Genomic DNA, 17,765 nt, shown 5'->3' on the forward strand with positions numbered 1-17,765 from the left:
TCTGACAATGTGTTCCTCATCAGGTTCTACAAGGCCGAGGGCAAAGTGACCCCTGAGATCGAGGCTGTGGCTGAGTTTGCTGTTGCCCAGCTGGGTGACTGCACCGGTGACAATGAGCAGAACTTCCTGGTCCTGAGGGTGAATGTTCCATTGCTCCTCTTAGCTTTTTCAGATTTACTCACACAGCAAGCAACAATTTGAATCAGAATAATTCATGTTTGCTTCTTTCTGCTCCCCAGGTTATTGGTAACATGGCTGCAGCCATGGGAGCCGCCAGTCCTGCCCTGAAGTCTGCTATGATCCAGTGTGTAAACGAGCCCGCCGCTTCCTTGGAAGTCCAACAGGCTGCCATTCAGGCATTCAAACAGACCCCTGTCCCTGAGGAGGTAACTCACTCTTATCCTATTAGCTTAAAAATATATATATGGAAACCATCAACTCTTCGTTCACTGCAGTACTGTTATACACATTCTCCTTTACAGGGCAGAGAGGTGCTCATGCAGGCTCTTTTGAATGGTGCTAGCCCCCTGCAGAAGCGCGTTGCTGCCTACCTGGTGCTGATGAAGGACCCCCAGCCTGCTGAACTAGCTCAGCTGGCCGCCGCTCTGCCCATCGAAGAAGACCAGCAGGCCAAGAGCTTTGTCATCTCCCACCTGACTAACATACTGGCATCCACAGCAGCGGAGACCCAGGAGTACGTGAGAGATATCATCTGCAGTATTTACTGCCTCAGCTAACAGAAATATTCTGTTTGGTTGTTCCCTCCTCATCATAGGTCTGACCATGTAATAAATTATTCCTTCCATTAAAGGCTGAGACAGAAGATTCTTGATGCCCTGCAGGACAATGAGGTTGGAACTGTCATGGATCCCACCAAGTTCTCCCGCAACTACATGATTGGATCTGTGCAAGGAAATATGCTCTTTGAGGGCACCAGCTATCTGCCCAAGGAAGTCATGCTGGAGATGACCCTGAAGGCCTTCGGCTACAATGTGGACATGGTGGAGGTAATATTTTTTATTTAATTTGTTTCCCTAAGCCTTTTATAGAGATTATGTTAGATTTTTTACAGAATATACACTTATTTTTCTATCAGTCTCATGGTGAACATTCTCTTCACTTGTAAGGTTGGCATGGAAGGCAAAGGACTTGAGCCAACTGTTGAGGCTTTGTTCGGAGAGAACGGATTCTTCCCTGACACGGTTCTAAAGGCCGTCTACTTCGTTTCTGACAAGATGCCCCTGCAGGTCAATGAGGTTATGAAGAGGATGATGCCCGCTCTGAAGAAAGACAGAATGAAGAGACAGGTATTCAAAACCATACTACTTCTTCCTCTTTCCTTACCAAACATTTTAATTAGTGTGATTTTAATCCTAGTTATTTAATTGTAGCATGAGCTAACTGTCTCTTTCCTTGAAAAAAATATTCTGTAGGCTTCCCAGAACATCGTGAGAGAAATCGGCCGCAACCTCAACAGACTGGTCAGGGATCTGAAGGCTCAGGAGTCCCCTGAGGCTATGATTTACCTGAGACTGCTGGGAAATGAACTTGGATACCTGAAGACCAATGAGCTAGAGAACATGGCCTACTCTGCTGGTCTGATGATTGACAACGTACTCAAGATGTTCCCCACAGATGTATGTACAAGATACATTAAAGTGCAATACTATCAATTCACATAGACATTAAAGATAGTTTTTGAGTCTATAGGTTAATCAATCAATCAATCAAATGTATTTATAAAGCCCTTTTTACATCAGCCGATGTTACAAAGTGCTGTTCAGAAACCCAGCCTAAAACCCTAAACAGCAAGCAATGCAGATGCAAATATCACTGTCCCAATACTTCTGGAACTCACCGTATATAAGGGGAGCATAGCGGTCACATAATGGAATCAAAGTAGCACAACAAACAAGTCTTCAACATTGTGTACAGTCCTCAAACACTGTGGGTGTTGAAAACTAGAAAAATGTATTGCTTTCATGCCAAGAGTGTTTAATAATTGACCAATCTGTCAGACTAACCAGTGACATTATCAATAACAAGGTAAGAGAAGACCACCTTCATCAAGTTTGACTCTCAACCAGGGAGGGAGTGTCTCTACTTTAAGTCTGGAGTCTAGTGCAGTCAGAATAGAACAGTGCTGGTCGTATGGATGGATGAAAATGTGAGGAGGGTTGAGAATTAATCTGACAAGAATGACATTTAATGATCAAAAATGTAAATTACCCTAACTCTGAAATCTACAGTTGAAGTCGGAAGTTTTTTCAACCACTCCACACATTTCTTGTTAACAAACTATAGTTTGGCAAGTTGGTGAGAACATCTACTTTGTGCATGACACAAGTAATTTTTCCAACAATTGTTTACAGACAGATTATTTAACTTATAATTCACTGTATCACGATTCCAGTGGGTCAGAAGGTTACATACACTAAGTTGGCTGTGTCTTTAAACAGCTTGGAAAATTCCAGAAAATGATGTCATGGCTTTAGAAGCTTCTGATAGGCTACTTTACATAATTTGAGTCAATTGGAGGTGTACTTGTGAATCTATAGATCTATCTATCTATCTATTTCAAGGCCTACCTTCAAACTCAGTGCCTCTTTGCCTGACATCATGGGAAAATCAAAAGAAATCAGCCAACACCTCAGAAAAAATTATAGACCTCCACAAGTCTGGTTCATCCTTGGGAGCAATTTCCAAACTCCTGAAGGTACCACGTTCATCTGTCCAAACAATAGTAACAAACAATAGTACGCAAGTATAAACACCATGCGACCAATCAGCCGTCATTCCGCTCAAGAAAGACGTGTTCTGTCTCCTAGAGATGAAGGTACTTTGGTGCGAAAAGTGCAAATCAATCCCAGAACAACAGCAAAGGACCTTGTGAAGATGCTGGAGGGAACAGGTACAAACGTATCTATATCCACAGTAAAACGAGTCCTATATCGACATAACCTGAAAGGCCACTCAGCAAGGAAGAAGCCACTGCTCCAAAACCGCCATAAAAAAGCCAGACTACAGTTTGCAACTGCACATGGGGACAAATGTGGCAACATCTCAAGACATCAGTCAGGAAGTTAAAGCTTGGTCGCAAATGGGTCTTCCAAATGGATAATGACCCCAAGCATACTTCCAAAGTTGTGGCAAAATAGCTTAAGGACAACAAAGTCAAGGTCTTGGAGTGGCCATCACAAAGACCTGACCTCAATCCTATAGAACATTTGTGGGCAGAACTGAAAAAGCATGTGCAAGCAAGGAGGCCTACAAACCTGACTCAGTTACACCAGCTCTGTCAGGAGGAATGGGACAAAATTCACCAAACTTATTGTGGGAAACTTGTGGAAGGATACCCAAAACCTTTGACCCAAGTTGATCAATTTAAAGGAAATGCTACCAAATACTAATTGAGTGTATGTAAACTTCTGACCCACAGGGAATGTGATGAAAGAAATAAAAGCTGAAATAAATAATTCTCTCTACTATTATTCTGACATTTCACATTCTTAAAATAAAGTGGTGATCCTAATTGACCTAAAACAGGGAATTTGTCAGGAATTATGAAAAATTGAGTTTAAAAGTATTTGGCTAAGGTGAATCAACTTCCGACTTCAACTGTACATGTTCCACAGCTGATGAAGGGACTGATGACCAACGCTGACAATGAAGTCTTCGCCCATTACATCTTCATGGATAACGAATTCTTCCTGCCAACTGCCACTGGTGTGCCACTGAAGATTGCCCTGTCTGGTACCTTCACCCCTGGCATCAAGGGAGGACTGCACATTACACCTGACATGGTAAACTTTTATATTTCTTTTCACTGATCTGTTTTCTATTTGTAGTAACCCTAATACATGTGACGTCGGTCAGTCTTTTTGCATATCTATATAATATACTTGGACTGATCCGTTTCCCACAGAGCGAGGTCTCATTCATGCCCTCTGCTGGAATTGAGTTTGTGGCCCGGGTTGGTTCCCACATTCCTGAGTACCTTCTCTCTGGCCTAGAGATGCATACCAGCCTATACCACGAGAGTGGGCTCAGTGCTAAGCTCGTCATGGCTGACAAACAGATCAAGCTGACCATCCCTGCTCCTCAGGGTCCTGCCAAGCTCATCAGCATCACGTAAGTGTCAGAGTATCATTCAGATAATACCTGATGACCTATATATCTATCAGAGCCTAAACATTTCCTTTCCACGACCCCTATTATAGCAACAAGCTGTTCGAAGTGACCTCTGCTGGAGTGAAACCCATCCCGTCTCTGGTAGAGGACAGAATTGATGTGTCTGAGTGCACTCCATTCTTAGCTGGTATGAAGTACTGCACCACCCTTCAGTACTCTGATGCTAGCTCCCATGACACTGCACCCTACTTCCCCTTTACCGGAGATAGCAAGTAAGTACTAGTTCTATGCAAATACATTTTAATATGCTCCATTTATGTTTTCCTATTTTCAGGTAGAAATTGATCTTAGCCATAACTTTTGGAAATGAAACAATTATTTAGGCTTGCTGTGGAGCTCCACCCCACTGGGGATGTCACTGAATACACGGCCACCATCGGCTACGAACTCCTCAGGGAGGGAGAAGAAGGTCGTCAGAAAGTTGACACTGTAAAGGTGGTCCTGAAGGCAGAAGGTATAGCTAAGTTACAAAATCCCTCTTTTAGAGTAACACAGTCCCTCCATTTCTAACGTACAACCTTTTCCTTGGTGACTAACTAATTCAGTTTATCCTGGACACAGGTGCTGACCCCACAGCCACAGCCACTGTGAAGTACAACAGGAGGAAGAATGTCCTCACCACCGACATCCAGATCCCTGACTTTGACTTGGAGGCCGGAATCAGACTGGGCGTTGTTGATGGCAACACCAAGGGCAATGGAATACACTCCATCTCCTTTGACCTCATCAACAAGAACATCCCTCAGCTGTCGCTGGTTGGCCGCGCTAAGTAAGCTGACAATGCTACCCCACAAAGTACTTCCCTGTTTTGGTTTCTTCTGTCTTTCCTTTCTTCCAAATTCCAAATTACTAATTGTTTTCTTTGCAGAATTGAGGCCATGAAGGATGCTATGCTACAGGTGCAGCTGCTTGTCCCTTCAATCAAGGCGGACGCCACAGTTACAGCCAACGTGAAGCGTGGTGAGGAACTGGAACTTGAGCTTGAGAGTGACATCAAGCTCCCAGAGACCACCTCAGTGCAAAAGATCACCCTAAAATATGGTATGCAGGCTTTCAATATCGACCAACCTTTGTACGATAAATTGTTTAGCTTCTTGATCAACTTTAACTGTACGTTTCTGAGAGCTTTGCCAGGCTTTAAATGTCAAGTATCCATGGGAAAGTCATTAAAATGTCATTTAATTTACAATGAATTTCTCCTACTTTGTAGATGACGAGAAGATTGTGGCTGAGGTCAAGTCTGACATGAACTCTGAGATCCAGAACATCCACCCTTATGCCGAGGCATTCCAGAAGATGGTCAGTGATGTTCTTGATCAGCAGGTGGGCCAGACTGACATGAAGGTCCGTCACATCCTCACCAAGTCTGTGGAGGTAATACTTTAAAAAAAATACTTATCGTCTGATCACTATTTTGTCCACTCTGAACTTAATATATGACTATATATTCATATTACAGGAAACCAACAACTACCTGGAGAAATATGCTGCTGATATCCCATACATGCAGAACCTGAGAGTCCCTGAGATGCCGGAGATGACTCTGCCTGAGAAACTGTTCCTGAATGCGTAAGTTACATCAATCAACTACCATAAGAATCATTTTCTATCAATACATTAACTGATTATTTTTGATTCCATGATTAATTAATGATTAAATATAATTTTCTTAAACAGTGAGGCCACAGCTGCTTACCACTTCAGCAATGAGCGTATCTTCATCGCCATTCCCCTGCCTCTTGGTGGAAAATCATCTGAGGAGCTGAACTTCCCAGCTGCACTGACCACACCACACCTGGCTCTGCCCCTGCTTGGCCTGGACATTGCATCCATGGAGATCCCGATCCCTGAGCTTTTCATCCCAGAGACCCTTGATGTGTTTGTGCCCCTCTTTGGAAAAGCTCAGCTGTCCACAAAAGTGAAGAGCAACTTCTACAACTTGGAGGGCTCAGTGTCTGCTGGCAAAGATGCCGCTGAGACACCAAGCTATTCTGCCAAGTTTGATGTGACAGGCAGCTGCTCAATGGAACTCCTGTGCATCAAGATTGAAGGTAGTGCTCCACCTCCAGACATTTTCTAATGCCTTTGTAAATAATAGAGAATTACACCATCTGGAACATGTTTAGTTGTGCAATAATCAATCATTGTTCCTTCTGTGTTGTAAATAGGATCTGGATTGCTTGCCACCACTCCTGCTGATTCCATCAAGGCCCATGTGAAGACCTCCGTGAGCCACAAGCTCATTGATGCCAGCATTAGCATAAGGGAAGTTGGCACTGTTACAGACAACAAGATCAATGTGAAATCCAGCAGCAAAATCGAAGCAACAAGCCCCATGGGTCTGAGTGTAAACCTAGAGCACACCGGCCAAGTTGGCTTCAATACTGAAGCGCCAATACTGGCTCCAACACTGAAGATCTCTGGTGATAGCAACTTGGAGGGAACAGTCAAAGCAGGACCTGTCTATGGCACCACAATCACCACCCAGTCTTTTACAATCTTCCCATTCAGACCAGAGGCAAAGATTGATTCTTCCCTGAAAATTGATTCAACCATTCTTATGGCCCAGAACACCATTGCTGCATCGTTTGCCAATGGTGAGCTGTCTGTTGTGTCTAACACGAATGCATTTGAAGACATCCTGACCCATGCTGCTGAACTTGCCTTCAAGGATAACCAGCTGTCCCTGAAATGTGACACCAATGCCCTTGCCCTTGGCATGAATATCCACAACCAGGTTGAGGGTTCTGTTGGCTCTGGAGCAGTCACAATCAAGATGGAGACCAACACTGAATACTCAACGAATCGCATATACTCTCTTCTCACTGGCTCCCTGGATGTCAATGGCCTGGCTGTAAACAGTGATGCCACTGTAAAGCTGCTTGAGAACAAAGCTGCACACAAAGCTACTCTGACAATGAACAAGGATGGACTGGCCACAAGCGGAACAACCACCCTGCAGGGCCCGTTCGCCATGGAGAACACCTTCAACGGTGGAATTGATGCCTCCAAGGCTACTCTGTCCATTGAGACCAAGAGTGCATTGGATTACATGAAGGTTGAGAATGCCAACTCACTCACCATCACTCTCTCCACCCTTGCCTTCACCTCAAAGGCTGAGGCCATCGTCAGCGAGAGCACTTCCTATACACATGACATCACCATTGACCTGCAGGACTACACTGCCTCTGTAAATGTGAACAATGACCTGACACTGCTGGGAGCCAACCTAGTCAACGAGGCTCAGCTGAAGGCAGTGATCTACAAAATTGACTTTACTGGAAGCCTGAAGGGGGCCTATGGTGAGGAAGAGCTCAAACACACCTATGAGATCAACTATGCAGACTTGACAGCTAATGCTAAGTGCAGCACTACTGGAAAGCTCCTCGGTGCTCACATGAGCCACAACACTGAGCTTGAAATTGTTGGCCTTGCTGCAAGGATCCAAAATGATGCCCGCTTCAACTCCCAGCCTTTCCGCTTCGACAACACCATCCGTGCCAGCATTATTCCCTTCGACTTCAATCTTGACGCCATCTTCAATGCTGATGGTGACCTGATCTTGTATGGCAAGCAGAGCGCTCAGCTCTATGGAAAGTTTCTTCTTAAAGCACAGCCCCTGGCTTTTGCCAGCTCTCATGAATGCAGAGCCTCCATCACTCAGAAGCTGGACAATGGCTTCTCCCTGGAGACCACACTGGACAACAAGATAGACACACTTTTGACTCCACAGGAGCAGAAAGCCACACTCAGGGTGAAGTCCAAGGTGAACAACCATGCCCTCAATCAGGAAGTGAGTGCCTACAACAATGATGAAAGGCTTGGACTGGAGCTGTCTGCAACCCTCCTCACCGGCCTCCTGAACACAGCTGCCAGTGAAGAGCAGGAATTCACAATTTCTGGTTTCCTGAAGTATGATAAGAACACTGACAGTCACTTGATTAACCTGCCCTTCCTTGAAAGTTTGCCTGCCATCCTGGAAAACATCAAGATCACTATTGTGAGCATGGCAGAGAAACTTCAGAATTACATTAACAGTGAAGAGATCAAGGCTAAGCTTGAGGCTCTGCCACAGCATGTGAGTGACTTTGTTACCAAACTGAATCTTGAAGGCAAGGCTGTCCAGCTCAAACAGGACCTGATTACCCTCACCCAGGTGTATGCCATCTCTCTGGAAGACCTAGAGGCCTTTCTGGTGAACCTCAAGACAGCTTTTGAAAAACTGCTTATTGATCTGTCATCCCGCATTCAGGGAATTGTTGATGTTACCAAGGATATGATTGCAAGTGGCATCCTGTCTGAAACTGTCATCCAGAGGCTCAACCAGGAGCTGAATGCCATCAACAAGGAGTATGAATTAACTACAATTATCATAGCTGTCATTGATGCCATTGAAGAGCTGATCAAGCAGATTGACATGCAGAAACTGAAGGACAGCAGCATTGCACTCCTGCACGACATTGATGCCCAGTTTGAAATCAAAGCTAAGCTTGAAAATGCAGTGAGTGAATTGAAGCAGTTCATTGAGAACTTTGACAGAACCCAATTTGTTGAGGATCTGAGGAACTACATTACCTCGCTCAACTTGGAAGCTTATGTTGAGCAGATGATAGATCAGTTTCAGCAAGATTGGCAAAGATTCAGCAAGGCTATTGAGCCTGTCAAGGCAGTGATTCAGGATTTTGACACCTTTGGTAAGTTGAATGCTTTCCATGCCAAGTTGACAGAACTGATTGTCAAATATGATGTTGACAAGAAGGTTGAAGCAGTCCTAGAGAAGGTTGTGGACCTCATTAAGCAATTCAAAATTGGTGAAACAATTCAGGTCCTTGTTAACAAGCTGAAGGTCATCGATATCCCAGGGAAGGTAATGCAGATGCTGGAGGAAACAATCAAATACTTGAAAGCTACTGAGATCAAACAGGTGATTGACCAGCTGAACGAGTATCTCGACTCTGTTATCCAGAAGCTGAAGTCATTTGATTACAATGCCTATGTGGATGAAGTCAACCAGATAATTGCTGAATACACTGCTCATGTAAACGAGCTAATCAAGGCACTTGAGATCCCACAGAAACTTCAGGCTTCAAGAGAGTTTGTCAACTTTGTTGTGTCATCTGCACTTAACTTCATTGAACATCTTAGGGAAATCAAGGTTGCAGACATGATTAAAACAGTGAAGGACATAGCTGACCATGCCATCCTTAATGACCTTAAGGCAATTTCGGACAGCCTGAAGCAGAGAATCACCGATATGGACCTCAGAAATTATATAATCTCATTCCTGCATCAGCTGAGCGAACAGTACACCATGGTTACCACCGTCATCAATGAGGTGTTCGGCAATGTGTTTGAGGTGATCCAGAAGTTTGCTGGTGAACAACAAATTGTCAGCGAGGTCAAGCAGATAATTGAGGGAGTTGTTACTGGACTGAAGACAGCTGAGCTGGACTTCCCTTCATTCACCATCCCTCTCACAGACCTGATCATACCCTCCATGAAGATCAGCCTGGAGAAGCTTCAGGAGATTGAAATTCCAACACAGCTGGATATCCCTGAGTTCACTATCCTGGGTTTCCACACAGTGCCAGCCACCACTGTTTCCTTTGACGATATCAAGCAGAAGGTCATAGAGCTCATCGACTTCATTGTCAACTTTGAGATCCAGATGCTTGATTTGGATGCTTTCTTTGGAGACCTGACCATGAGCTACCTGCCAACCCTACCTGACATTACTCTCCCAGAGATCACATTCCCAGAGTTCTCCTTCCCTGCCCTCCCTAAGGTGGCCGCAGAGAAGCTCCTAGAGATTCCAACTCTCCAGATCCCTGAGATCAAGCTCCCTGCCATCCCCAGTGAGATCAGTGTCCCTTGCTTTGGCAAGCTCTATGGTGAGATCAGTGTCATCACCCCAGTCTACAGCATCAGGAGCTCTGCTGAGCTCTGGAACAACACTGAAAATGAGATGACTCCTCAGTTCACTGCTCTCCTGGCCACACAGGCCACATCACCCAGTATTGAGATCCTCAATTTCAACCTGAACTCCAGTGTTCGTGTTGCCATCCCCAAAATGAGACGCATGATTGTTGCAGAGACCCTTAAGTTAATTCACAATGCACTTTCAGTTGAACATCAGGCTTCAGTGATCATCTACGGATTCTCATCCCAGGCCTCAGCTAAGACCACAGTCAAGGCAACCACTGCACACTACACGGCTGACATTGTCAATAATGCATTCTTTGCTATGGAGGGTGGAATATCTGCCTCTGTGGACACCACCTACAAGCACCAGATCAATGTCCCAATCCTTGGCTTCACCAATGGAGCCTCTGTGACCCAAAAGGTTGTTGCCCGCCTGGAGGACACAACAATCACTCTGACCGTTGGAAATGATGGTGCTATGAAGTTCAACTTTCACGAGGGCACACACAAGTGTGACCTTCACTTCGCCATCAGTCCCAGCACTGCTAAGCTGACAATCTCCGCTGACACCGACACTGTCCTTCTGAAGATGAAGCAGACCTTGAACGCTGATGCAGTCATGTACCGTCACATCACATTTGATGCCCGGTTTGAAGCAGAAGGCCCAGAGGTCAAGAACAGCCTTCTGGTGGCATCTGGAAATGCCGACTATGGATATTTGAAAATTGAACTGAAGGCAAACCATGACACAGAGCTTGTTGGAGATCTCAGTGGAATCCTGTCCAACTCACTCAACATTGTGATTAATCCAAGTGAGGTTGTCTTTGACTTCCAGAACAAGGGAAACACAAAGCTACGCTTCAACGAGGCACTGGTGGCCAAGATTGATCTCCAGAATGACTACTCTGCCATCATCAAGCCTGAAGCTCAACAGATCAACACTGTGGCTCTTGCCCGTTTCAACCAGTACAAATACTCCTACAACTTCACTATTGACAACAACAAAAAGGAGGCTGGTATATTTGCTACTGTCAACAGTGAGGCTAATCTTGAATTCTTGACAACCCCTATCAGCATCCCTGAGATTGAGCTATCCTTCCTTAACATGCGCATCCCAGCCATCAATGATCTGAACCTGTATGAGCATACTGGCTTGAAGAACATCTTGACCACCACTGAGCAGTCTCTTGATGTTGATTCCAAGATCCTGTACCAGAAGGGTCAGTTTTACTCTCTGGGCAACCTGATAACCGAACTCTCCCTGAAGTCACCCATCTTCAATCTGAATGCCAATGCTGGACTTTACACTGAGGACGACGTTGTGTTCCGTCTCGGAGCTACCACAGCCTCCGTATTTGAAGCTCTTAAGGTCAAGCTTGATGGCACCAGCAGCCTGACCACCAAAAGAGGACTTAAGCTGGCCACATCCCTGTCTCTGGAGAATCCCCACATTGAGGGAAACCATGACAGCACAATCAGCCTGAACACTGACAACCTGGAAGCTGCGGTGTCTGTGGCTACCGGTGCAAAGATTGCTCTGCCCATCTTGAATCTGGAAGTTAGCCAGCAACTTGTTGCAGACACCAAGACCAAGCCAAATGCTGCCTCTACATTGAAGCTGAAAGGTGATTTCAACCTGCCCCTTATCAAAACAATTGGCAAGGCAGAGGCTGACCACAGCCTGAAGCTAGAGGGAACCCTTGAGTACATCTCCGTGGAGTCATCCATCCAGGGCACCATTGATGGCATAATCCTGGAATACAATGCTGTTTTGGGAGCTCTGGACAATGAAGCTAACATCTACCTGAATGCTGATGGCCTACGTTCCACCTCAAAGATCATTGCCAATGCCAAACTCAGCAACGGTGAGACAATTGTCCTGGAGATGGATGTGGATGAGAGCCTGGCTGTTGAGGCATCCGTGAGCCGTGTGTATGCAGTGCTGAAATTTATGAGCACCAATAAGGCCAATGTGATTACTTTCAACACCAATGGAAAGCATGTAGCCCATGCTACCATTGACTTTGCACCATTGACATCACTGACTGCTGATGTTGAGATTGACATGTTTCAACCAAGCAACATGGGTGACATTTCTCTCTTTGAGAAGACTGCTGTCGAGCTGACATGTACCAAGCAGAAGATCTCTACCACCGCCAAGATTGCTACTCCTGTGTACACCACAGAAATGGCAGCTGAGTTGGAGGGTGATTCCCCTGTCTTCAAAGCCACACTCAAGTCATCTGCTACCTCTGCCATTGTTCTCCTGGACTATGACATGGATGGTAAATTTCTTAGAAGTTGGCATTATTTTTAAGTAATATCTGAAAAACTAATCATATTGTCCCCGATCTTTTACTGTAAATTGTTATTCAAATGATTTGTAACTCTAACTACTTTCAACAGCTTCCATCAAAGCAAATGTTGAGAATGAAGCCCTGGGCTTGACTGGCAAGATTACCCTGACCCATGCTGACCTGACCATGGACATTCAGAATGTCATTACCCAGGCTATGAGGTAATACTTTCTTTTTAACAGACCCCTTCTCAATGTATAATGCCCATTGGAAGATTATTTAGTCTCACAATGTTAATAAAAATAACAGACATTATGTAGATTTGAAGATATTTCAATATCAGTTAACACAGTTGGCTTTATTTGATTTGTGAATACCCGGAAGAAACGCCAAGATGAGGGAAGGTAAATATTATAAAAAGTATCTTAACTTCCTTATCTCTGTCTGAGATAAAACAAAGGCTGAGCTTGACTTTTAGAACTACCTTAACCACACAAGTATAAATTAAGATGGCAACTGAATATGCTTGTCATGTTTTTCCTCAACTTCTTAGTGTCTCCCGCCACACCCTGAATGTGGACATCACCAGCCCAACCTTCACTGATGTGAACTTCCGCTATGCTGCCCGCAGAGATGGAGTCAGTGCTTCCATCTCTACTCCATCCACTGGGTTATTGGGTCTTGAACTCCAGGGCAGGAAACCATCTGAGCTGAGCGCTAGACTCTACAGCCGTTATGCTGTGAGTGTCTTTCATATTTTAAAATATTTATTGTGTGCCTATTTACACGTCAGATACATGTCACCCTATTGTTAAATTATTTAGAAATTGTTATTTACTCTTGTGTTTTTCCTGTATCCAACAGTCTGCCCCAGAGGTTGATGTTGACATCTTGGTCATCAGAGTTACTTCCAATGACGCCGATAATCTAAAACTACAGGTTGCCAACAACAAGGAGGCCCTCCACGACATGCTCCTGGGCCTGAAGGAGAGACTCCCTGCCATCACATTCACCCTGGAGAGCTTCGCAGACCGGTTTGAGATCATCACGCCCATCCTCACTTCAGGCGAACGCATTGACGAAGCCTTCAATGCTGTCTGCCACCATGTTCTCCAGCTGTCATTCTTCTTCAGGGACACTGTTGCCCAGTGCAAGAAAACCGTCCAGGTCTTCCTGGATGCTGCCATTGAATTCCTGAAGGAGACCCAGTTGAAGCTGCCTGGCTATGAGGAGATAACCACCCTGCCTTTGCTGCTCCTCAAACAGATAACCAACGCCATTGCCTCCATTCTTGAGCAGGCCATCCAGATGATCATTGAAAACGTGGAGTCATGGAGATGAGCATGTCTGTGGTGAACCAGCTCAATCTCCCCATCACTGGTCTTCTGCAGCAAGCTTCTGATGAGCCTTTCGTGAAAGTTAGTGGAAGGCTTGAGAACGACCTTTCCCTTCCACCAGAGAGATATCCACAGACTGAACCCTGAGTCTATTAAACACTGCCATCTGTTAAACACATATGCTCGCTTGGGAGGGAAAAAATTGACACTTAGCCCAATTAGTGTTTCAGCATGTATTTATAGCAGTCAAGTTAACATGTACAACTTGATAAAAATATGTTGTCTTATTATTTTGTGTAAATGACACCTGATGTTCCAACATGGAAATGCAATACTTTGTTGTGTTCCACTTCCCTTGTCTTTCCTATTCAAGATGTAAAGAGTGAAGTGTATCAATAAAGTCTATTATAAACTGGGTGGTTTGAGCCCCGAATGCTGATTGGCTGACGAGTATGACAAAACATTTATTTGAACTGCTCTAAGTATGTTAGTAACCTGTTTATAATAGCAATAAGGCACCTCTGGGGTTTGTGGTATATGGCCAATATATCCAGGCACTCTGCGTTGCTTTGTGTTTAAGAAGAGCCCTTAGCCGTGGTATATTGGCCCTCTGGCCTTATTGCTTAATTATACCATACAGCATTAATTATTTTTATGTATGGTGAAAACATTATAAACCTCACTTTGTGGTATTTTGTATATTTTAGGCTTTCAAGTATGTGTTTAAACGCAGATGTTGCTCACATTAGCTATATGTGGTCACTGTGTGTTTGTGTATGCTCTGTTGAAGCTCTTGAGACCGAATTAATTAAATTAAATTTGTGCATTGATTCTGAGTGTGCGGAGACTTTATTCCATTACGGTATTGCTCTTCATCTCCTGCACCTTAAGTACAGTCGGGTGTGTGACAGATCCTCCTAAGTTACTTCAATAGCAAAAAATAGGCAATCTTTTCTGAAACTTAGAGGGTGCCATTCTATGAGCATGGGACTTAAGTGAGATGCAACTTTGTTGCAAATTCATTCACTGAACTTCTCAACTGTCAAAACAATAACACGTTCTAGACCATTAAAGTCTCAAACTTTCAACAGAGAAACATTGCTTTAAAACAAACAATTTGTTAATGGTCTAGTTTAAGAAATATTCAAATCAAAGTTAAGCTTCTGTACACTACAGTTCAAAAGTTTGGGGTCACTTAGAAATGTCCTTGTTTATGAAATAAAATTAACTTTTTTCTCCATTAATATAACATCAAATTTATCAGAAATACAGTGTACACATTGTTAATGTTGTAAATGACTATTGTAGCTGGAAACGGCAGATTTTTTATGGAATATCTACAGTTGAAGTCAGAAGTTTACATACACATAGGTTTTCAACAACTCCACAAATTTCTTGTTAAAGTTTTGGTAAGTCGGTTTGCACTTTGTGCATGACAAGTCATTTTTTCAACAATCGGTTTACAGACAGATTATTTCACTTATAATTCACTGTATCACAAAAAAATGATGTCATGGCTTTAGAAGCTTCTGATAGGCTAATTGACATCATTTGAGTCAATTGGAGGTCTACCTGTGAATCTATTTCAAGGCCCACCTTCAAACTCAGCGCCACTTTGCCTGACATCATGGGAAAATCAAAAGAAATCAGCCAACACCTCAGAAAAAAAATTGTAGACCTCCTCCACAAGTCTGGTTCATCCTTGGGAGCAATTTCCAAACGCCTGAAGGTACCACGTTCATCTGTACAAACAATAGTACGAAAGTGTAAACACCATGGGACCACGCAGCTGTCATTCCGCTCAGGAAAGACCTGTTCTGTCTCCTAGAGATGAAGGTACTTTGGTGCGAAAAGTGCAAATCAATCCCAGAACAACAGCAAAGGATTTTGTGAAGATGCTGGAGGAAACAGGTACAAACGTATCTATATCCACAGTAAAACGAGTCCTATATCGACATAACCTGAAAGGCCGCTCAGCAAGGAAGAAGCCACTACTCCAAAACCGCCATAAAAAAAGCCAGACTACAGTTTGCAACTGCACATGGGGACAAAGATCGTACTTTTTGGAGAAATGTCCTCTGTTTTTCAAGGTCCTGGAGTGGCCAGTCTCCAGATCTCAACCCCATAGAAAATGTTTGGAGGGAGTTGAAAGTCTGTGTTGCCCAGCAACAGCCTCAAAACATCACTGCTCTAGAGGAGATCTGCATTGCCAACAAAGGGTATATAGTATTGAGTATTGAGATAAACTTTTGTTATTGACCAAATACTTATTTTCCATCATAATTTGCAAATAAATGTATTAAAAATCCTACAATGTGATTTTCTGGATTTTTTTCCCTAATTTTGTCTGTCATAGTTGAAGGGTACCTATGATGAAAATTACAGGCCTCTCTCATCTTTTTAAGTGGGAGAACTTGCACATTTGCCCCACTGTATGTGTGTGTTCTTGTATGTGTTTATTTGAATGAGAGTGTGTGTATATGCATGTGTACAAACACCTGCACGGCATCAGCCTCAGGCAAACAAGCATTAGTTGTAAAAACACTGCCACTTAGTATCATTCAAATGTACTTTTATTATGTTTTATTTTGACTTTTTTTCCCCTTTATCTTTTGACCATCATTCGCTCTCTCACACAGCAACTCCACTCCCACTTGTCTCCAATTCTACATACCAACCCTCAGCCCATCCCCTCTAACTCTGCTGGCCACCCACTTCGTATTTATACGCAACACCTATCTTTCAACTATGCTATGATGTTTAACGTACAATTTCAATCTATCTAATCGAATAGAATCTACAGATTGCGTGTTGAAACAAATACTTTTACTAAGTGTATTAGTATATTAGTAATTGACTGACCCGGTTTCTCCAGATCTCCTAACAGTACTGTTTCTAGGGTCAATTTTAGATCAATGCTATGTTTTTTCAGCCATTCCTGAACCTGAGACCAGAAACAGGGCAATACCAAAATAAATGGTCTATTGATTCTGTATCCTCACAACCAAATCTGCAGAGCTTCGATGATTTTATGCCCCAAATTTTCAATGTTTCGTTGGTGGCAAGAATTCTATATAATAATTTTAGCTGAAAAGCACGAAGTCTTGAATCTTACGTTGTTTTATATATCAACTCATACACCCTGGAATCGGTACATCAAAAATCTCTTCCCAACTATTTTGCAATCTGTATGGCACAGTTGTGAATATCCTGGTCCTCGAATGAAACTGGTATACTTTCCTATTTATGCTATTTTTATTCTTCCACCAGTTTTGATCCTTTATATTGGGCAGACAGACCAGTTCCCTCTAGTGGTGTGGGGGCTGTGCTTTGGCAAAGTGGGTGGGGTTATATCCTTCCTGTTTGGCCCTGTCCGGGGGTGTCCTCGGATGGGGCCACAGTGTCTCCTGACCCCTCCTGTCTCAGCCTCCAGTATTTATGCTGCAGTAGTTTATGTGTCGGGGGGCTAGGGTCAGTTTGTTATATCTGGAGTACTTCTCCTGTCCTATTCGGTGTCCTGTGTGAATCTAAGTGTGCGTTCTCTAATTCTCTCCTTCTCTCTTTCTTTCTCTCTCTCGGAGGACCTGAGGCCTAGGACCATGCCCCAGGAATACCTGACATGATGACTCCTTGCTGTCCCCAGTCCACCTGATCGTGCTGCTGCTCCAGTTTAAACTGTTCTGCCTTATTATTATTCGACCATGCTGGTCATTTATGAACATTTTAACATCTTGGCCATGTTCTGTTATAATCTCCACCCGGCACAGCCAGAAGAGGACTGGCCATCCCACATATGCTCTCTCTAATTCTCTCTTTCTTTCTCTCTCTCGGAGGACCTGAGCCCTAGGACCATGCCCCAGGAATACCTGACATGATGACTCCTTGCTGTCCCCAGTCCACCTGACCGTGCTGCTGCTCCAGTTTCAACTGTTCTGCCTTATTATTATTCGACCATGCTGGTCATTTATGAACATTTGAACATCTTGACCATGTTCTGTTATAATCTCCACCCGGCACA

The 17,765-nt window shown here is 43.8% G+C and overlaps 1 protein-coding gene across 2 annotated transcripts in view; it reads left to right on the forward strand.

Annotated features, from left to right (window-relative positions):
* The window catches only part of LOC110529382 (apolipoprotein B-100), a 78,645-nt gene that overhangs the window by 31,675 nt on the left and 29,205 nt on the right, over nucleotides 1-17,765 (forward strand). Inside the window, exons 11-29 of one of the 2 annotated variants that reach the window (XM_036984766.2) lie at nucleotides 24-138; nucleotides 240-386; nucleotides 483-694; nucleotides 812-1,007; nucleotides 1,128-1,307; nucleotides 1,434-1,637; nucleotides 3,636-3,803; nucleotides 3,926-4,131; nucleotides 4,221-4,403; nucleotides 4,515-4,645; nucleotides 4,753-4,960; nucleotides 5,060-5,232; nucleotides 5,402-5,565; nucleotides 5,651-5,760; nucleotides 5,869-6,242; nucleotides 6,360-12,398; nucleotides 12,520-12,631; nucleotides 12,964-13,150; nucleotides 13,275-14,583. In XM_036984766.2, coding sequence (XP_036840661.2) covers nucleotides 24-138; nucleotides 240-386; nucleotides 483-694; nucleotides 812-1,007; nucleotides 1,128-1,307; nucleotides 1,434-1,637; nucleotides 3,636-3,803; nucleotides 3,926-4,131; nucleotides 4,221-4,403; nucleotides 4,515-4,645; nucleotides 4,753-4,960; nucleotides 5,060-5,232; nucleotides 5,402-5,565; nucleotides 5,651-5,760; nucleotides 5,869-6,242; nucleotides 6,360-12,398; nucleotides 12,520-12,631; nucleotides 12,964-13,150; nucleotides 13,275-13,751 — 9,586 coding nt within the window. In that variant the 3' untranslated portion in view covers nucleotides 13,752-14,583. Of the gene's footprint in view, nucleotides 1-23; nucleotides 139-239; nucleotides 387-482; nucleotides 695-811; nucleotides 1,008-1,127; nucleotides 1,308-1,433; nucleotides 1,638-3,635; nucleotides 3,804-3,925; nucleotides 4,132-4,220; nucleotides 4,404-4,514; nucleotides 4,646-4,752; nucleotides 4,961-5,059; nucleotides 5,233-5,401; nucleotides 5,566-5,650; nucleotides 5,761-5,868; nucleotides 6,243-6,359; nucleotides 12,399-12,519; nucleotides 12,632-12,963; nucleotides 13,151-13,274; nucleotides 14,584-17,765 lie in introns of those variants that run through there. The other variant, XM_090242574.1, reaches the window with a different exon arrangement.

Source organism: Oncorhynchus mykiss, chromosome 8 (genome assembly GCF_057628025.1).
Source record: "Oncorhynchus mykiss isolate SJ-2025 chromosome 8, ASM5762802v1, whole genome shotgun sequence".
In the NCBI taxonomy this organism is placed as follows: domain Eukaryota; kingdom Metazoa; phylum Chordata; class Actinopteri; order Salmoniformes; family Salmonidae; genus Oncorhynchus; species Oncorhynchus mykiss.